The 22,828-nt window shown below is 38.7% G+C and overlaps 1 protein-coding gene across 5 annotated transcripts in view; it reads right to left on the reverse strand.

Annotated features, from left to right (window-relative positions):
• The window catches only part of OTULIN (OTU deubiquitinase with linear linkage specificity), a 54,919-nt gene that overhangs the window by 30,313 nt on the left and 1,778 nt on the right, over positions 1-22,828 (reverse strand). For 4 of the 5 annotated variants that reach the window (XM_081288518.1, XM_081288516.1, XM_081288515.1 and 1 more), the window contains exons 2-3: positions 5,927-6,070; positions 663-788 (exon numbers count right to left, since the gene is read on the reverse strand). In XM_081288518.1, the coding sequence (XP_081144644.1) occupies positions 663-788; positions 5,927-6,070 (270 nt within the window). Of the gene's footprint in view, positions 1-662; positions 789-5,926; positions 6,071-9,320; positions 9,416-15,795; positions 15,873-22,828 lie in introns of all 5 variants that reach the window. The other variant, XM_081288519.1, reaches the window with a different exon arrangement.

Consider the following 22,828-nt stretch of genomic DNA (forward strand, 5'->3'; position numbering starts at 1 on the left):
AATAAAGACAAGTTTCTGGAACAATATTTGTAAAGAGTAAAGTGTGTGTGGAAATGGGCACCATCTTCAAAGGCATGTTAATTAATTAGAGGGCCTTTTTGAAAAAGTAGTTGACATCAAAATTTAAAATGTATATATTCAATTCATAAAGAGCTAAAAAAGTAATGTATACTTGGATATATCATATGGTATCATTGTGGTTTTAAAATGCATTTTAAAATGCAAATGAGTGGTGTCATGTTCTATGTATTCTGCATCTTTTTTATTATATATTGTTCCAAAAGTCTTGTTCTTAAAAAAAAAAAAAATTATCTAAAAACTAGCCAATTCCAGCCTCTAGTCTTAAGCCAAAATAAAATTCTTTTCTTTCCAAAATAAAATTATTTTCTTTATAAACTAAAATAAAAATAAATAAATCGGCCAAGGGTTGCTTGAGACAAGAGTCTTGCTATGCTGTCCTGACTGGGATCCTGCTCTTAGGTTCAAGCAATCCTCCTGCCTTGGCCTTCTGAGTAGCTGAGACTACAGGTGTGCACCAGTGTAACCTGCTCAGCCAAGAGCATCTGATAACCCACTGAATAAAGACTAAGAACTAGTATGCTGGGGAAATCAGAAGTAAGAGCTCTGCACTAGTCAGAGGCAGGAAATCACACTGTCCAAACCTTCTTCCTTAGCAAGGTGAGGGATTCCTTAATTTTTTCAACCAGGTCCTCGCTCTTCCCATCAAATTTCAGCCCAAGTTTCCACTGCTTGATCCAGCTGTATTTGTGTATCAGTTTTTCAGGTAACTAGAATAATAAGAAACAAGAGAGAGAAACAGGTGTTAATCTTCCAAGAAAAATCCATCACTTGATTCAAGCTGGAATAAATCACGAAGCCTATAAAACCTTCATTTCCTGCAAGTCTGTCATGTGGGTGTAGGCTGGAGGACCTAAATATTTAAGTCAGGAACTTAAGAAGTACTACCATGCAGCCGTCTACCAAAGAGAACAGTGCTTTTGGCTGACACACACAGGCAGAGTCCTGCCTGCATGACACCAACCACAGCCAGGCATATTCCTCAGCAACTGTAAGGATGAGCTAAGACAGCACCCATACTTCATCTTTCCTGAAACCTGGGCTCACTGGCAGCCTTTCCCACCACTCCCTAGTACACAGCTCAGGAAGGCACTCCCAGGCAAGGGAGGTAGTCTTGGGTAAAATCAAAACCTGCTCCTTTCCTACTAGGAAAATAAAGCCTAATTTCTAATTCCTGAAAAAATTCACTAAAAAAGTGGAAAAATATTTTTGTTAAAACAATATTAACACATACACTCAAAATTTTAACAAGCAAAGAAACAACAGTATTTAGTTTAACTGCCTAATGAATTCAGTAAGATTTAAAGAAACAAAAAAGACAACAGGAATAAACAGCAGGGGCTAAAGGAGCTGGGGCTGCTTTATTCTTTTTCATTTTGACTACCTTATTTTTGAAAGAATGACCTCTAAACTACTATCATGATGATTTCTTTCTTTTTCCTTGGTTCCTGGAGTATTTATTTGGTTTCCCTCTACTTATCAATAAAATCTGCAGTTTGAAAGGCAAGCTGAGACACACTGGTAACTGGTGGCCATGGGAAATTAGACTCTCCCAACATCCCTGGGTGTGTTGGGAGAAAAATCATTAGGCTGGGCACAGACATGTCACTTCACTGCTACAAAAATTTAGAAAAAAAAAAGTTCACTTTTTGGTCAAAAGTTCATTAAAAAATAACTGAATCCTCCAGCATCCTACATTGAACTTGTTTAACAGTTATAAATACAGTCATACAGGAAGCCGTGTGTTCCTATCTAAGACTTAAAAGACCTTTTCATGTATGGTAATTCTGGTTGCACCTTCTCAGTCTACAGCAATCATGTGAAACCAAAGTAGTTTCATTTCTACAAAAAACAGAAGCACAATAGGGATGTAAATGACTCCACTGTTACAATGATGGTGACCTACACCACTAGCTAAGCAGAGGAGCCATCATCTTATGACCAGTGACCCACCTAGAAACTCTAACAGCATGTCCTGTACCTCAGCAACATGGGGACCCTTCTGCCAAACCTTCAATTCAGCCTCAGAGTATTTACCAGCGTCTAATGCGCCCTCAAGTGGCAACAAGATGAAATCACAACTCAGCACAGAGAACTATTTTATTCCATGATGTGGAACATATAAAAGAAAATTAAATGTAGTATATAATACATAATCATATGATCTATAATAGCAATATAATCATAGTATAATAATTATAATATTGATTTACATTATTAATATAATATATAAGCTCTGGGTTATTTTCTCCAACCTATCTTAATGCATTTGTGTCACTTCATTGAAATACTTGAAGAATTGAAAATTTGGGATTTAAAACAGCTAAGCAGAAATTATTGGCTCCACATATGTGAGAGGAAAATGAGAGGTAAAATGCAGTCAAAAAAGACAGCTGAGCATCCTGACACCATACAGATATCTAAAAGGCAAGTACAAGAATCAACTAAAATGTAAAGACCGCAAAGATCTAACCAACCACACAAAAGAACAAAGTTCTTCATTTCTTTCACTCATTGGGCAACCTGTTGCTAAAATGATAATCCTCCTTAGGGTTATTTCCATATACACGGGGCCAGCATGTCCTGTATCTCAGCAACATGTGGACTGAAGAAATTGTTAAAATTGAGACCTGAAAACTAAGGAAAAGAATAGAGGTGTTAGAATTACTTATTCAGAAGAAAAAAAGTGAATATAACTTTAAATGCTCTCAGGAGTCAAAACTCATGCAACACAAAAATAGCCATCCTTTTATACTACACAGAGACCGGACTTTTGTAAGAATAAAGGAAACTTAAGCAAGAAACAAGAACCGAATAAGAAACAGTGATTGTAAATATTCAAACAAATATTTGAACAGTGAATACATGAATTAGGCTTCACTTCATTTATGGCTGTTTAACAGCCAGCTTTTCTCTAGCACATGCCTATAATTCTTGACATCATGATAGAAAGGCAATAACAAAAATATGTCGTACCCAAAATGAACTTATAAAAAAAAGCTTCGGTATCTTTCTGTAGCAAACACTGTGACAGGACCCACTTATTCAGAGACATTCTAAAACACAGCAAACTTAGAAACAAGAGAGTCCCTGCTATAAAGAACACCCCCTGCTCAGGGATCAAAGTGCTATCCCAAGTTTCAGAATAGCCAGACCTAGCCATCTCCAAGGTTGGGGTCAAGGTCAGATGATTAGACTACAGTCAAACGTGGAGATTGAGATTTGGACAGAAACAGGAACAACAAGCCCAGGCAGCGACAGGAGATAAGGAGGCAACTGAACTGTCAGGAGGGGCAGGAAGGACAAAGCTCAATTCATAGGCAGGGAACAGAGCAAGGCCAGTGAAGCTGAGCACCAGCTCAGTCCAGGGTCTCTTCCTCTGAGCCCAGATTCAGGGGACAGTTGCTCGGTCAAGCTCTCCTGCTTCCTGAAACCAAATGATGGTCTACAAGAGAAGGAAGATGGCAAAATCCAAAACCTTTCGTTTGTACTGAGAAAACACCTCTCAGTACAAATGAAAGCAAGATACAGCTAGCTGAAGGTTCCAGGCCTTACACACTTGCTCACTAAGGAAGTTGGACTCAAGAGTGGACTGTCTCAGGGAAGAGCTGGTGGAGGAGCCAGAGAGAGAAGAGGAATGGGAAAGCACATATAGGAGGTCCGAGAGATGATCCAAGGGATGACCAAGAGGAGGTTAAAAGCAGTGTTGGTCAAGCACAACCAGACTAAGTCTACATATCCTTTCCTTCCCTGACTGGCACCTCAAATACAAATCCGGTGGTGAAAGTGTCACCCATCAGGCCTCAGGAGGAAAATAACAAAACAGAACCTGTCAAGAAAGTATTCAAACCATGTTAAGTTCTAGGAGGCTAGAACATCAACACAGGGGCAAGTCGTCTAGGTGGATGAGAGCAAAAAGAGTTAAGTGATTTTTTTCAGTGCACAGTCAGCAGAACCAAAGTTCAATAAGTGTAAATACTGAACTCACAAGCAGGTAGAATGAACCTTTTCTCTTTTTGACACAGGCCTCTCAGCATTCAACAAAGCTTAGATGAAGAAATACCACCCCTATGAACAAATAATTAGACTGTGTTCCCAAGGGGAAAATATACTGGCTTATACAGAGAGAAAATGGAAGAAATTAGAAAGAGAATCTAGGAATTTTAAAGCTCTTTCACAGTATTCAAATTAAGTCAGGAAAACAACACACGAATCATATTCTAATACTGATCATAGAACACTATCTACGTATCCTATTTTTAATTCGGCAAGTGGTATTCTCCAAGTATAGCCTGTCAGGGCATTGTGCTTTACTTTTTTTTAGGGTATACTTCATATGTTTAATTACTTAGCACAATATTTGTGCCAGAGATTCCTGAAAAGTATAAGAATTCAAATTCAATGCCAACAAAAACCATAAATGTAAAGGTCTCTTAAAGGTTAAAGGTTCAACAAGAAACATACGTAACATGAATGAGGATTTTGTTATAATATATAAATTAAGCTATGACCATACAGCACATAAGCTAAAATACACCCCACAGAAAGTGAACTCAGTTCACTACTAATAAATGTCATCATGTGCAAAGGAAAAAAATAGCTTAGTGTATCAATTTGTTTTGGAATCTTCACATCAAAGACATAATAAGCTAATACCAAAAAATCTGCTTAAGGTGACGTCTTTGCTTAGAAATAAATATCTTTCCCAGATGTCAGTTTGCCAGTTTCAATAGGTGTGATGATTGTATGTTGCTTTATAAAATAGATCATCATGAAGCAGATAGCTGGTATCCTCCACCCACCAGTCCTGGTTTTGTCCTGTAGAGTCATATGATCCCTTATCCACCAAAAACAGTTCTTATTAGCTTAGCCACCAACAAGTTTCTTTTAAAAGTTATTTTTATTCTAAACAAGTATACTTTATCCTAATCTTTTTCTATTCCCAGAATGAGATGAGTCAATCTTGGTCACATTCTCATCTCCTACTGAAGATACAGGCACAACTCAACCCCATCCACACAATAGGCATGGACCAGCCCAGTTCACAGCTGAGCTGTTACCACTTGATTTTTAGAAGCATTCCTTTTAAAGTGCAGCCAGGGCTTTATTATCACTGCTGGCCAACACACTTCATGTGGGTGCACAGTGGGCTTACGATTCATTAACATCCCAATATCTTTCTTTCCCCTTCATAAACTGCTTTTAGGCAGGTCTCCCACAGAGAGCACTTCAGGGTTTGGGGTGATTTTTTTTTTTTAAAAAAGCACAGAACTTTAGATCTTCTTCCAATTAATGTCAGTCTGTTCTGACCAATCATTCCTATTATGTGATCTTATTTGTGTCAAGACACACGAACCCTTGGATCCCAGTATATCTCTATCGTGTAGAAGATTTAAAATACTAAAGATGATCAGTCCTGGGAGCTTCTCCCCATGTGATATTAACCATATCACCATGCAGAGTGTACTATTCCTTGAACTGCAGCTAAAATGAAAGAAATGTGTATTCTAAAACCCTGGCAGGTTCTCAATTAGTAAAATATACAGCCCATGTAATATAAACATCAATACTGAAATTAAACTGTTCCTAAGTGATTTTTATGCAATTTAAACATCTGTTTTCTAATTCAGCTGAATTGTTTAAATTAACTTTTATCATTTTCTCTTCTGGGAGATACCAATTATTTCTGTTTATTTTACTATGTGAAATCATACCCTACACAAAAACTTGAATAAACCCACATGCTGATGCCATCTTGCAGACACCGGCAGATAGCATGAGCAACAAAGGGAAGTCTCCCAAAAACTCTCTGAAACACTGCGAACTCAAACCTGTAGCAGCAGCGTACCAGCGTGAGCTCCGGATCCTGCAGCCAGAGGGGAAGCGCAGCCAGCTGGCTCATTGCCTGGAACAGCGTGGCCCTCAGTGCACAGTAATTATCGCCACGGACTCGCCTTATGGAGGTGAATTTCTGAGAAACCTCCTCGTAGCCCTGGGAGAAAGTATCAAAGAATTTTAAATGGTGGTCACTGGCTTCAGAGAGCATGAAGAGTTCCATTCCTGTGGGGAAAAAAATTATCCTATTCCAGATCACTGGAAGAATGAAAACAAGACTGGCTAAATCCTTTGTGAGACATTAAAATTCCTTCTTATTATTGTCACTTAATGATGGGAAGACGTTCTGAGGAAATGCACCACTAGGCAACGTTATCCCTATGCAGGCATCATATACTTGCACAAACCTAGACAGTATAGCCCACTACACATCTAGGCTATACGGCCTCTTACTGGCAACATTAGCAGTGGATTCTGTATGCTTAAAAGCCATGATAAGATTAAATTAAGCACAGGAGGAAATGAGGCAATGTAGAGTAGGTAAACATGAAAAATATGAGGCTGCTTTTGTCATAACATGGCAAACTGTTTTATGGTAAACACTCTAATGATCAAAAGTATAGCAAAAAATAATAAAATAAATATGTCAAACAGTAACTGTCACATATTACCATTATCAAGTATTTTGTAGTATACCCAAATGTATGTGTAATACTTTCATATGGCTGGCAGTACACTAGGTTAGTTGATACCAGCATCACGAAACATCTGAGTAATGCAGTGTATCGCCATATACAACAGATACATCAATGGGTGAGGTGAATTTTTCCTTCAAATTAATTTCTTCTCTTTTATAATCCTGCAGGATCATAATTATATATGTGGTCTGTTGTTGATCAATACATTGTTATGGGGTGCATGACTGTGTATGAATGTGTACGTAAAAATCTACATGCTAGGAAATGTCTGAATAATCTGATAGACCTTTTTTATTCTGGACACAATATCTTTATTTTATTATTTATTTTTATGTGGTGCTGAGGATCGAACCCAGTGCCTCACACGTACAAGGCAAGTGCTCTACCACTGAGCTACAACCCCAGCCCGAGACCTTTTTTTTTTTTCCCCCAAGTAAACTGAAGTCACTCTTGCTCCGTCTGAAAATAAAACAAGGAAATGAAAATGTTCAGTGCCATGCTTGGGCACTCAAAAACAGCCATCCAAATAAACCATTTTGAAGCATATTTCAAAAAAGTCCTGGTGACTGGGTCCATAGGCTTACATGAGGTCCTGATTTCTTCAGCTGAACACTGTTATCACCAGGACTGACTCTGCTGACCCCAAGTCCAGTCAGCCCCTTCACTTGTCCTGTTCTTGACAGTCACTTGAAACTCTACTTGCTACCCTGCATTTACACAAAGAAAGAGATATCACACTGGAGCAGGCATAATGAAGATCCCTCATTTTGGGTGCTAAGAACTAGAACCTTTCTAGTAGTTGTTTTCAAAGTTTGTGTTTTAGGATGCCATTCTACGTGAAAATTAAAGGACTTCTTTCCAACAATGAAAATTTGAAAGTTGCATTTGTACTTAGTGATCCAACCAGTACAACCTATAAAAACCATCAGGCCGACTCACATTTACCAATATGCACCAATTCCCTCTGACAGACCCCTAATTATCCCAGGAATATTTACCATGGCAGATGCAATTACAACCGTACCTTCCCAAAAGCATAGAAAATCACAGTATTTAGGAGAAGAATCAAACTTTTAAAATTAAATTTAGATTTATACACATTTATGTCCAAGAGTATCCAAACGAAAAGTTAGACAATTAAGCAAATAAGAACTAAAATAAAATTGAGACCAAAGTATTGCCAGGCACCCTAGTTACCATGCTCTAATTAAGCCACAAGTCCTGATGAGATGTTCCTCAAACGAGGTCAGAAATCAAATCTTTTCTTTCCCTAGAATTAATTCCATAGAGAAATAATTTTAGTACAAGTTCCAAAATATGGAATATTTGGGTAACTCGAACATCTTTAATAATGGACTTTAAGATGGTAACTATTTAAAGAGACCCTATGGAGAGACTGAAGTCACAAAATAAAATTACAAGTCAGAGAAAGCATTTCTGGGAAAGATGAGAAAATATAGTTTAGATATCTAGTTTTTTGGTTATCTAGTCTGGTACAGGGCAAATAGCCCCCCCAAGTATACATATTTTTAACCTGGGCATGAATTGAGAGCCCTGAATATTTTGTGATTGAGGACACTAATAAGTATCTAAAACACCAGAGTCTGTACCAGACTTGAAAGAAGCAGGGCTCATCATTTGCTCTCAGAGGTTTACGAGTGGCAGCCACATTTGACTAAAAGCCCCTAAGCAACAGGGGGCATACTTAAAGATGAGCAATATTTCTAGAAAAACAAGCTATAAGGAAAAGAATAAATGTATTCATATGCTTAAAAATTTAAATTCTAAACAAGGAAGTTCTGAACAAAAAAATTAAGACATTTCTATCAAATAAGACAGATCCATATCCCTAATACACAAGAAGTACATTTGAATTTATAATGTAAACAATCCCAATTTTAGGTGGACATCTAAATCCCAATTTTAGGTGGTACCAGAGATTGAACTCGGGCACTCAATCACTGAGTCACATTGCCAGCCCTATTTTTCTTTATTTAGAGACAGGGTCTCACTGAGTTCCTTAGTACCTTGCTGTTGCTAAGGCAACAATCCTCCTACCTCAGCCTCCTGAACCGCTGGAATTACAAGCATGCACCAAGGCACCTGGCTGACACTGCTTTTTGTAGCTTATAGTCAAACAGTAGTAATAATTCCACATGGTTTGACCTAATAAAGAATGTTGGAGTCCCCAAGATCAGCCCCATAGACTTGAAGAATACATTAGGGTTGCCAGTTTATGCAACGGAACTAAGAAGGGGCAGCTCCTGGGAAACACTAATGAAGGAAACTACTCCAAATGCCTCTATTTCAAGGTATACAAGAGGTTTCTAGGCCCCTAGGATCAGAGAGCATCTGACCAGACCCAAAGGGTATGGAATTAGCCTGCCCTTATCCTTAAGGCTTTTACAACACCAGGCTAATAAGGGCATTCTCAAATGGCCCTAAAACTCACCCAAATCTGAGTAACACAGTCATTTAAGAGTTTTTCAAAGAAATTAAGTTACTGAATAAATGATGCATGTTCTATAATAATATTGTGACTCCAAACAAGGTGCTATCCATGGAGTCTGGTTCCTCATTTCTAAAATTAGAATACCAGTATTTACCAAGTCTAATAGCAGTTGTCTTAATGAATGTCTAAAAATATAAAATGACATAATTTATGAGAGACTATTTAAAAGACCTGAAATATGGGCACCTCTGCTGTACCTTTTTCATACAGGTTGCTTTCTGTGTATTTCCCCTCCATTCTTTTTTGCAGTAGTCCATGATATCCATTTCAGGAGCCACACTTAATCTGGGTTCTGTTAAAAGAAATCAAAAAGAAAAAAAAGCAAACCAAAGCATAATTCAAATACTGAATTACTTGGGGGTCACCCTTCCTTGCTCACTTTCTCACTTCATTTTCAAAATCCAGAATTCTACCAGTGCCTACCCACCTAGTCCAGACCACCATCACCTCACCCCTAGTTAGCCATGGAGGTCTCTCAATGGTTCTCCCTTGTCAGCACAACTCTGGACCACTCTCCACATACAGGGAGATGACCTCACTCGAGCTCAGAGAGCTCCAGGGGCCCCATCTCACTCCTCACTTAAGTAAGGAGTCACCCTCCTGACTGCCTTTCTGGCCTCAGCTTCCTCCACTCCCCCAACTGACTCTGCTCCTGCCTCACCCTACAACCTCCCCTAATACTCTTCCGGAAAGCTGTGCCCTATCTCTCAGGGCTGCCCACTCCTTTCTATGCAGGCATCCAGGGTTACCTGATGCCCTGTATCAGAATATCACAGCCCTTTGCTCTATATTCTCTAAAATCATTTTGGTTTTCTTCTTAGAAATATCAACACCTGACATATTTCTTTTTCTGTGTCCCCACATACACCTATCCACAGTAAAACATGAGCTCCTTGAGGGCAGGGGCTTTGTTTTGCTTCCCAGCTGTGTCCTCAGCACCTGAAACTGCACTGACCCACAGGGGTCTGTGAATACTTTTCTAATCAAAGACAACAGTCTGAACTATAAAAAAATAATTTTACTGATTCCATTTTTTAAGGTTATTTTAAAAAATTATTTGTTTATTTTTATGTGGTGCTGAGGATCGAACCCAGGGCCTTGCTAGGCAAGTGCTCTACCACTGAGCCACAACCCCAGCCCTTGATTCCATCTTTTTTAAAATATTTTTTTTAGTTGTAGATGAACACGATATCTTTGTTTATTTTTATGTGGTGCTGAGGATCAAACCCAGTGCCTCACTCACGTGAGGCAAGTGCTCTACCACTGAGCCACAGCCCTGATTCAGTTTTTTATATCCATTATGCAAAAAGATAACATACTACAACAAAAATATCACTTAATTATCTGTATTTATTTATACCCTGCCCTGATCCCAAAAGGCTATTATTTTTTGACAATAAACCAGACAATGGAACTGTAACCATTAGTTGATTCATGGACCTCATTTGACTAAATACACATTCCCCAAAATTAAAAATATAATTCATGATCATACAAATGTTAAAAGTTTAAAAAAAAGTCTTCAGATTTTCCTTAACATAAAAGGTTTGGGGTTTGAGTTTGTGGTGTATGAGTATGCATATGTTAACATGTATTTTTCAGGAAGAAAATGAGGGGAATTCTCAGGTACATCTTGACTTCCTTTTTAAGTCATTGAAGATATTAATGATGATTTTAGGACATAAACCCACAAGCACATCAAAACATATTTACTTCTGAGGAAGTTTTACATAAAAATTAACATTGTTTCATTCAACTCAATTCACTAGGTGTCTAGCATGTGCCAAGCACCAAGCTAGGAACTGTCTATATAAAGGCAATAAAGACAGAGGTTCTACCCTGAACAGACTTATAGACTACTGAAGAAGAAAAGACCACAGGCATTTACAAGCCAGAGTGTGATGGTGCCAACATGATCAAGGAGCATCCCCCTACAGTTTAAGTAAAACAATTTTTTTTAAGTAAACTTTAAAAACTGTCTATTTTTAAAATCTCATTGTGAATCCTTCTATAAAGAAAATGATTTTACATAAAAAGGGAAATTATATTTATTCACATAAACAGATATGGTTAACTGTGGCACAAGCTAGGATTAGCTCAAAAGTGAAACAGACCCCTTAGTTATAATATCCGTAGACAACCAACACCAGTGCTGCATAGTCAATCCTTAGCAAAGACGCTTCATCTTTTAAATTCATGCATCTGTCTTTCCACTCACCTTCCCAAAAAACAAGAACTATAAATGTAGAGCCGGGGTACTTTCTAGGCCTTATGCTCCCGCCTGGCAGGGTTATTAGCCTGAACAGAGTGCACACTCCTAGGCAGTCTCCCTTCCTGCTCTCCCCATTGCTGTCCTCAATCCCACACAAAGACAAGACTTGTCCCTCTGGGCAAGTGGGGCAGGCCTACCTCAGGACTGAAGCGAGCAGACCAAGCCATCTGATGTCAATACAGGACTTCATGGGGAGTGAGGGTTGGGAAAATGGGGTACCTGCACAGTTGGCAGCACCAAAATGTTACCTGAATTCCCATTTGGCTATTGTTCTCTGGTGTATGTGTGTGGGGGGAGAGACTCCAACTGCTGCTTCATGCCATGTACTAGGTAGGCCAGGAACTGGAGGTAAGGACAAGGCAGTGCCAGACCTCAAGCAGCTCACTAAGTACCATACTCCCCTTCTTTACCTGCAAACTGTACAGACTATGATTGTTGTTTCTAGGAAAGAACATTTCTAATGGCAACAAATAAAAACAAGGAAAGCTGAAAACCAGAGTGGCAAGTGTGCTCCTCAACTACCAAATGAGTGACGAATAAGACTCAGACACTCAGAAGGTAAGAAATTAATACTGAAACCCTCCAAGCAGCTGGGACTCTTAGCATGAACTAGGACAGGAATATCCAAGTTTTCCTGGAATGGGTCAGAAAGGAAGTAACCCAGGCTTTAAGGGCCATAAGGTCTCTGTCAGTACAACACAACTTCACCATGCATGAAAGACACAAAAGCAATAGGTTCACTAAAAACTTTCAATAAAGTTTCATTATAAAACCAGATAGTAAAAAAAATAAAATAAAATAAAATAAAAACCATATAGCAGGTCAGGTTTGAGCTGTGAGCCACAATTTGCTGAACGCTATACCAGGTGAAGAGTTTTCAACAAGAAAAGGAGAGGATAAGAAAACTTTCTGGCTCAGTCTGGGCTTTGCTTCAAGAGAGGAAGCACTACAAAAGGATGTTATTTCAGGAAGAGCAATGAACTCCGAAGAACTGAGATGCAAGGAGTATAAAGGGATCCATTTTACTCCCAGACTAAAGCTTGAAGTTACAAGACCCACTAAAAAGCTTGAATGACTGTGTGGAGAACAATAACAGAAAGAACCTGGAAAGGGGAAGAGAAAACACTAGCTGAATATGCATCTTCCTTAAAAATATGGCTAAAAGGACTCTGCATCCATCCTCTGAAGTCTTATGAGTACCAAGAACAAGCCAGGGTGGCTGGGGATGTGGCTCAAGCGGTAGCGCGCTCGCCTGGCATGCGTGCGGCCCGGGTTCAATCCTCAGCACCACATACAAACAAAGATGTTGTGTCCGCCGAAAACTAAAAAATAAATATTAAAAAATGCTCTCTCTCCCTTTCTCTCTCTCCCTCTCTCTCTCTCTCTCACACACACACACACACACTCTCTCTTTTAAAAAAAAAAAAAAAGAACAAGCCAGGACCACTTCAAAAAACATCTCCTTTGACTACAAGGAAGAGTCACCAACTTCTTAGGAGGAAGACTCAGAAATTATCAAAAACCCTACTATGTACAGACTCAAAACAAAATGAAATACTTAAAAATAAATCTAACCAAGGAGGTAAAATATCTCTACAATAAAAATTATAGAACTCTATAGAAAGAAAGTGAAGAAAACACTGGGAGATGGGAAAACCTCCCATGTTTGTGGATAGGCAGAATAAATACTATTTAAATGGTCATATTACCAAAAGCAATATTTAGATTCAGTGCAATCCCCATCAAAATACCAATGATGTTCTTCACTGAACTATAAAAAAACAGTCCTAAAATTCATTTGGAAGAATAAAAGACCCCAAACAGCCAAAGCAATTCTAAGAAAAAAAAAAATTGCTGAAGGCATCACAATCCCCAAATTCAAATTATACTACAGAGCTATAGTAACAGAAACTGCATTATACTGACATTAAAAACAGATATACAGACCAATGGTACAGAATAGAAGACACAGAGACAAACCCACACAGATAGAGTTACAGAATGCTTGACAAAGGCACCAAAGCATATGTCAGTAAAAAAGACAGCCTTTTTAACAAATGATGCTGGGAAAATTGGTTATCCACATATAGAAGAATGAGACGTGATCCCCATCTCTCACCCTGCACAAAAGTCAACTCAAAATGGGTCAAATGCCTAATTAGAACAGAAACTATGCAACCGCTAGAAGAAAATGCAGGGTCAACACTACAACATACAGGTACAGGCAATGACTTCCTCAATAAAACTTCTAAAGCTCAGAAAATAATACCAAGAATTAATATATGCGATGGCATCAAATTAAAGCTTCTGCACAGTAAAAGGAACAATTAAGAGTATCAACGGAGGGGCTGGAGCTGGGGCTCAGCGGTAGCGCATTCGCCTGGCATGTGTGAGGCACTGGGTTCAATTCTCTGCCCACATATAAATAAATAAAATAAAGGTCTATTAACAACCAAAAAAAATGTTAAAAAAAAAAAGAGAGAGAGTCAACAGAGAACCTACAGAATATGAGAAGGTCTTTGCCAGCTATTCTTCTGAGGATTTTATCCAGAATATATAAAGAACTCAAACAGCATCATTTAAAAAAAAAAAATCCAATCAATAGGTGGGCAAATTAACTAACTACATACTTCCTAAAAGAAGAAACACAGTCAACAAATACATGAAAAAATGTTCAACACCTTTAGTCATTAGGAAAAAGCAAATCAAAAGTACACTGACGTATCATCTCTTTCCAGTTAGAATTGTAGTCACAAAGAACACAAACAACAGATAGGCACAGTCCCAGTGACTAGGGGGGCTGAGGGATAAGGATGCAAATTAGAGGCCAACCTCAGCAACTTAGCAAAACCCTGTCCTAAATATATAATTTTTAAAAAGGGAAAAATGTAGCTCAGAGGTACAGGACCCCTGGATTCAATCCCCAACACCACAAAACACAAACACACACACACAAATAATACAAGCAATAAGTGCTGGGGAGAATGTAATGGAAAAGGAACACTTTTACATTATTGGTAAGATTATAAATAAGTACAGCCACCATGGTAATCAGCATGGAGGTTCTCAAAAGACTAGGACTGGAATCATGAAACCACCATGACTCAGCTGTACCACTCCTTGATATTTACCCTTAAAAAAAAAAAAAATGGAAATCAGCATACTAGAGCGATACATGTATACTCATGTTTATAGACGCACAATTCACAATAGGCAAATTATGGAACCATCTTAGGTGTCCATTAACAGATGAATGAATAAAGAAAATGTGGTATATATACACAATGGAATTTTACTCAGCCATAAAGAAGAATGAAATTATGTCATTTTCAGGAAAATGCAAACTTGAGACCAAACTAAGCCAACTCAGAAAGTCAAGAATCCATGTTTTCTCTCACATTTGGAAGCTAGAGAGAAACAAATAGGAAAAAGGGGGAGGGGTTCTCATGAAAACAGAAGGGAAACCAGTATAGTAGGGAAAAGAACCAGGGAAGAGGAGAAAGAGAGGGAAAAAAGAGATACTAGGGAACCATATGACCAAATTATATTGAGTGCATGTACAAATATGTAACATCAAATCCCATTATGGATAATTATAATGCAACAATTTTAAAATAACCCTACTGTGTATCATGTGTTCCTAATTACAATGATAATGCTTTGTTAACCATAAAATAAGCAGAAGCCAGTTCTCAAAACAAACCAATAGAACACCTGAATTGCACAGGTAATGAAAGAGAAAATGCCACTTGTGAATTATCTGAGGAGTATCCCCACTTGGCTTCTGTATGAGGCCTGCTGGCACAGGATCTACTTCACTTACAGCCCTGCAGGCCAAGTCTCCATGGACCAGTGAAAGGGGCTAGGAAGAGCATCTCTCCTTTGGAAAGGGCCCTAGTGAAGGTAAAAAGAGCAGGCCTGACAGATAAGAAGTATGGATGATGTGAAATCACAAAACAAGAGAGTTAGCACTATTTATTCAGTAACCATTCTTTTTAGTCAGTCAGATTTACATGGCCATCTGCATGCAAAGATGTGCACAGCTAGCTTCAACTAGAAATGAAAAATCCATTTCAAAGTCAAACTCTCCTAGGAACGTAATGAAATAAAAAAAGAGAAGGTAGTTTCAGGAGATTAAAATAATCCTCTACAGGAACAAAAAATGACATGAATGTAAAGAATGCAGAGAGAATACGTGCATTGAAATTTTGAAACCTCAGGAAACAGTCTTCCCTAAACATACATACCTCAACAATAATCAGTGTACGTAAGACTGTACTTGTAAGAATACTTCCTAGGAAGTGCATGTCCAGATTTTATGAATATGGCTATACCAATTTAACTGCATGTTCTACTATAAACAGTAAGGACTCTAATAAATAAAACAATTCCAAACATACCTGATGCCCCTCTTTCATGTATAAGCAATTCTTTCTCCTTCTCTATTTCATCTGCAGCACGGTACATGTCCTCCTCGCTGAAATCACACCAAAGTAGACATTTTCAAAACACTTGTTGCACTGATGTATTCTGATGTATCACAACCTACAGCTGCTTACAAAATGCATGGGACACTAAAAGCTTAACTCTTCTCACATTACATAGTAGCAATCTGATCAAATATGGGTTCTATATCTTAGATGTTCATGTTTCTATCTCACCACTGTCTTCTACTTCAGAATTTCTTATAATGTACATCACTCACCAGCAACATGGTCCTAAGGCCATTTCAATTAATGTCTATTAATGTCTCAGATGTACATCTAGGCATCTTAGCATGCATCTTATCAGTGAAGCTTTCAAAATGATTCTCTCAAGTTCTTAGGATGGGAAGAGTGCTAATATAAGCATGCAGGCGAATTACCAACCTTTGTAACACGTCACAAGCAAATATAACAATAGCTACTCTAAAACTAGTGATAGGAGAACACCAATTACAAGTCTTCAAAGCTAACAATCCCCCTTGAGGTTCCTCCTGCTCCCTAACTCCCACATTCAACCAGCCACCTATGTTCTGTAGTGTTCCACATGCTTTCACTTTACTACTACTACTATGGACTTTTTACTCACATAACAGCTTCCTGAAGTGTCTCTAGTCTCTCTGATAAACTAAAAGAATCTACTAAGTACTAGAAAGGGACATAATTCCACTAGGTACTAGAAAAAATGAAGAACATAATAGAAAAAATGAAGACCCCTGTGGTTTGATGTCCGCTATCTCCCTCAAGATTCTCAGCTGAACACCCAAAATGACAAAGGATATAGAAACACCAACTCCATCTTTGCTGAAAGCAGAAGACATGTGAAAGCCCAAAGTGTTGAAAAGCAGATTGGTAAATGACCCTGGAAAGGAAGCCCAAGGCTGGTGGAGGGATATCTGTGGAAAGCAAGCTAGTAAACAGGACAGAACCCCAGAAAAACTCTGAAACTGGAGTCCCTAAAGTCCTTCTGAGGGTATGGAGAACACACTAAGTTAAAAACAAGGAGACTGGCTGACACCCACATAAGGAACACTCAGACCCCCAACTTCCTCACAACCTTAGCACATGCCATCCCCACACAAGCCAGTAGCAGGCGGCACTCCAGGCACAATGAAAGGCAGGAAGGAGGCCGTAGCAGGCTAAAAAGTGTAAATGAATGACTAAGATGCCCCAACCACCTAGTACAGCTGAGGGGAAAAGAGGGACAGAAGAGATGCTAGGAGAGGTGGACAGAAGTGGGAGTCTAACCTGCCTCTGCTGAAATCATTCAATGGTTCTCAAACACTGGGGGGACAATGTCAAAATTTGCACTTCATCCTCCACTCTATTCTAGCCTGGACTCCATTACCCCCACTAGGCACTATGCTCCCTTCACTCCAAACACTTGACCAACACCACCCTGCACTTTTTTTTTAATAGTTGTTGATGGTCCTTTATTTTTTATTTATTTGTATGTGGTGCTGAGAAGCAAACCCAGTGCCTCAGACAATCTAGGCAAGCACTCTGCCACTGAGCCACAACCTCAGCCTGCACCCTGCACTTTTAAACCTATGATCTGCTCCAGGGGTTCTCTCTTCTTGAACAGTTCATACTCCTGACCTGCCTCTTAGCCATGTCAGCCTTCTGCAGAGAGCAATGGATGGAGTGAGGACCTAGGAATCAGACTGCCACAAGTTTAATCGCCTTTCACTCCATCTGTATGTACAGTGATTACTGGGGTAACTTCACCTCTTAGTGTCCAAGTTTAACCTCCTATAAAAAAGGATAATAAGAGAATTCACTTCAAAGGACTGTTGTGAGGAATGAAAACATGTAAAATAATTAGTACTAAAAAAAGTTAGCTATTCCTATTAATTCTCATACATTCACTGGTGCAGAATATTAATAAGCAATTTGCCCAATGATCATTTTTTATTCCATTTTTTTTCCTCTCCAAATAAATGTGTGTATGTGTGTTGTTTAAGGTTTTGAGGGTGAAGGAACAAATATTATGGAAAGGGTACTTTCCTTGTATTCTGACTCCAGTGAGATTTCAAGAGAAAAATGTAACATCACTCCCAGAGCCTATGCCAGAGTTAAAAGCAAACAGAAACCTGATTCACAAGATCTAAAACAAAAAAATGACCAAACGTGTTCATTCTTTTCTTGAATATTTAACATTTTTCTGCCTCCTTGCTAATTGTATCAGAGAAACTCTGATAAAAGAGAAACTCTGATCCTCTGGAAGAATCATTTAAGTGAATCACTTTCTAAATATCATTATCAGAAATATGTCTTAGGGGAAGGCACTTCCCCAATCTTGCCCTAGTTTTCTCATCTTCAAAATGAAAGACTAGAGGAGAGCTATAAAATCAACACGATTCCTCTTCTAGGTCTTCCTTCTAAAGACTTCAAACAAGTTCTGTGGCTAATCTGCACGCACATCTGGCTCCGCTTTGGTCCTCCTCCTTTTTAATCAACAAAATAACAAAAAATGCAATCACAACATCAGTGCCCAAAGGAGATTTTCTAAACAAGCACCTTACTGTACACCCCAACAATTCCTACAAAGGCCAACAGGAAGAAAATGAAAGGAAACAGAACAGGATAACTAAATGCAAAGAGAAGACAGAACAGAAAGGGAGATTTTTGGAAACAAAAAGCAGTGATTGGGGACACAGTATTCAAAAGAAGCAAATCAAAAACTGATGAAAACAAGGCCCAGAGTATATGCAAATTATTTTAGCCACAACTGGATTTAACTCAGATCCTGTGTAAGAATATAGCTAACTTCCTTGGTCACCAAACAGTATGGAAATTGTAATATGATCTTTAAAAAATTATCCCCAAGTTTTATCTCCTTGGAGAAAGAATAAGGTTTTTTTGTTATTGTTGTTTTTGGTATCAGGGATTGAATCCAGGGATGCCTAACCACTGAATCACATCCCCAGCCCTTTTCATGTTTTATTTTGATTCAGGGTTTCACTAAGTTGCTTAGGGCCTCACTAAATTGCTGAGGCTGGCTTTGAACTTGTGATCTTCCTGCCTCAGGCTCCCAAGCCACTGGGATTACAGGTGTGCCCTATCATGCCCAGCAAAAAAGGATAACTTTTAAATTCAAGTAATAAAATCCAATCAACAGACAGGAAGGAACTCAACAGCCATAATGAAGTAATTATCCATCTAATATAAGGCTAACAAGAATGGAAGATAAAATTAATTTTAAAAATACTTAATTCAAACTTTTGCTTTAGTTTAAGTATCAAAATATTAAAGCTGAAAATAATTACAAAATAAAATTATAATATTTAAAGCTGGAAATCTGAAATAGAGGTTTAGTTTGAATTTGTGTTATAGGAAGGAAAGACAGTGAAGCAATGAAAGGAAAAGGGATACAACAAGATAAATTCATAAATGCTGAACAGTTTCAGAAATCTGGCAGTTTTTTTGTTTTTTGTTTTTTTTTTTTTGCATAAGTATTGGGGTGGGGGGTGGGGAGGTATCCACCATGGCAGAAAAGAGGCCAATGAAGCCTAAAGATTCGGATGATCACCACAACAAAAAGTTTTCTTTTAGAAAACATAGTTGGAAAAGTGGTAGAGGAAAGTAAGATAAAAGTCTTAGATGACCCAATTTCCTGGCTTGCAAGTCACAATTACATTGTTAGATTAAATTTTAAAACCAAATGTTAATAATTCCTAGTTAGAAAATTCTGAGTATAGCATCATGACATTATATTTTTGAAAGTTCCCACTGAACAGAATTTGCAAATATTCTAGTAAGCTAAATATCTTATTCTTACTATTAAGGCAATATACCCTTGAGTAAGCTACATGGCAATGCATACTAAATTATAACTGCTCTTGCTCTGTTCAAAGACCACCACACAAACTTTTGAAGACTTATTTTATAATGCTCACTATTATAAAGACAAAATTACACTATTTCCAAGAAAACCTGCAAATTAAAAGCAGAGCTCAGTGAAGCAAAAAACAATCCTGTGAAGCCAATTTTTCAATTTGGTTCAAGTAAACATGTAACATGAAAAACAACTCTAAAGTCTACACAAAGCTACTAAGACAGCATCCTAAACACTCAGCAGTATGAACCTTTGCACCAAGATGCCTTGGTTATCTAAAAGAATTGAGTTTAGCTTTTTCAGCCCTCTGAATTCCAGTCCTGCATTAACTTGGCCTGTCCTAGACTAAAGGGTCAGGTAGTGAAACATAGCCAATCAATGTGACATACCTTTCCACACAGGCACAGGAGAAGCAAAGACCACTTAAACCAACCTTTTTCCACCACTTAGTGGTTGCAGAAAATGCAGGGAAGTACCAGCACCCAGGTCAAAATTCCACCCCTCTTCTGCAAGTGGACTTCCCATGATAGGCTCAAGCTGTCCTGTGTGACTTCCAGAGGCATATGAGGACAAAGCAGCCACCCTCAACAATGAGTTTTGATTCTTAGAGGCATCCTAGCTCTGATCCCTAAAGCAGACTCTTCATTAGGTGGAGGGAGTGAGAGGAGATAGTTTTTACCCTACCACACTTACCTCATTCCACCCACACAAGGTGAAAGAAGAAAACAGACCAACAATTTAATGCTTGGTGGTGGGGAAGCAGAGCTCACAGTTCCTTTAAGAATCTAGTTTTAACTGAAACATTGGGCCAGAAACATTCACAAATTTTGCCTTCAATTTCTTAGGGCTTCACATACAGTATGCTTCTCAACATAGCCAGCCCATAAATCCCTGATTCGAACCCTGTCCCGCCCTCACAGAACGTAAGAAGGGACATGGAGTAGTCTCTGTTCTCAATTCCCTAAACATTTCTGGTCTGGATATCAACCATGTTCTCAAGAACCACAGTATGGCTTAGCTGAGTTAAGAGCAAGAGGCAGACACAAGAGTCAAATGTTGGTGGTGGGATAAGCAGAAAAAAGAACAGAGACCTGGCTAATGAGAGCAGCAGGAACTTCCAGAAAGTCCATTAATGGTCTAAGGGACTGTTGAAGACCTCTTCAAATGGAACCCTAAAGTACCCTCTGAGCCATCTTGGGGGTTGTCCAGGAGATGCCAACCATCAGCTCTCAAATGAGTCAATTTTCAAAAAGGAAAAAAGAAAAACTGCAATGACATTTAGAAAGCAGCTTATTCATGTGGTTTACATGCCCACCTCTCACCCTTGTGAAATGCAGTGAGCTTATTGGAAAAGTCACCTATGCTGCTAGGAAATGAGCCATCCCTCACACCCTCCAAAGAGTCATATCCTAAATATATAAATCAGCTGTAGATGGTGGGTCATGAATTGTATTCATAACTACTTTTCACTAAATATGCTAAAAATGACTCCATGATATCTCAAAACATTTTCAAGTTTATTATATTTAATAGTTCCCAGTGCAAACACTTTGACTTATCTGAGTGGAAAGAAAAGGCTTGGTTCCAATGACCAAAAAGATTTTAAAAGGGCCCTACGCTAAGTTTACACTGGAACTACTAATCAAGTAGGAATTTACATGCAAGTCTACATACTGCTGATTCAGAAAGATGAAACAGTATAGAAAGTCCAAAACTTAAGATGTTCAAAAGTTGACATCTGAAAGTTATACTCACCTCCCTATTTCTCCCATTGATGAGTTAAACGGGAATGAGATAATAAAAGGCAACAAAAAGCAAAAAGAAAAAAAGATATTAAGATGCTAATGAAAACACAAACCAGAACATCTATTCTGGGGGAATGGGGGCTGAAGCTTGCTGTCATTATAATTATTTACCTCTGCCTGGTTTTGCTAAGGAAGTCAGGAAGAGGTGGGGTAGATGCCTGCCAAAGCATCAGGGATCCACGGCCCTGACAATGCCAAGCTGCACCTAAGGAGTCTATAACTGCTTCTTAATGTGCATAATGACAAACCTATGCTGGGTTTTTTTTATTATTATTATTCCTTTCAGCTTTAAGTCTACTGAGAAATGAAAAGGGCATCTGTGTCCTAACCTTTTCCTCAGAGAAGAGCTCCTTCCCACTGTGGCCCATTTCCCCAGGTGCTAACTCTGAGAAACACATCCATCAGAAAACCTGCCAAATAACTATGGGTACTTTTGGAAACAGGAGTCTGGTTTCAAGTTTCTGCATCTCTAAGGGAGTGTGACACTGCTCAGTTGAAGACTGAGAGGTACAACACCTGAGAGGCAAGGCATCAAAGGGGGGGGGGGGCGGGTCCCCAGGGAAGCCAGAAAGTGAAAGCAGGGTGGTGGTAGCCTAGTGGTGGGCAGCTGCTGCAACAGCAGCACTTACCAAGGCAAGGGGCAGAGGTGAGATAGCCCCTACTTAAGCCTCTGCAGGGTCTGGAGTAGGACTTTATCCCAAACAGAATACTTATAATAACAGACCACATCAACTCACCACAAGGGTCTCTACAGTGGTTTGAAATTTAAAAGGAAAAAACAGAAAGTGCCTCCTTTTAAAAATGAGGATATTTCACGCAAAAGCCAATGTATCTGGATTCTTCAGATACAGAAGATCTAACACTATATAGGCTGGAGCCCCCAAAGCAGACATAAGCTATCCAGGTCCCCAAGAACAACTCCTGGCCAATTGTACTAACTTAAGTTACTTGCCTACTTCTGGAGTTTGAGACCTCTTGCCCTAAATCTTTCCCAGTGACCATTAACCCATTAAATGAATAATTACCGTCACACTTGAGTGCTCAACAAGATACTCCAAAGCACGTTGTAAAACACTATGCAAATAAGTTACTATAATACCATTATCTACGTAGCAGGCTTCTAAAGAACCCCTCTGTAGGCGATTAAGACAGGAGCTCTAAAGGTGCATTTAAACATGCGTTACAATTTAATTTCCCAGCCAATTAAAAAATATCTATCAAATTGGTTGTCTGTGCTTTCGTCAATTTCATAAGTTCAAAGGCATTTAAATGGGCCTACTTCTCTACAGTGTAGAAAGTGCGCCTCAAG

This window comes from Spermophilus citellus, assembly GCF_964194105.1.
Source record: "Spermophilus citellus genome assembly, chromosome: 1".
Classification (NCBI taxonomy): Eukaryota; Metazoa; Chordata; class Mammalia; order Rodentia; family Sciuridae; genus Spermophilus; species Spermophilus citellus.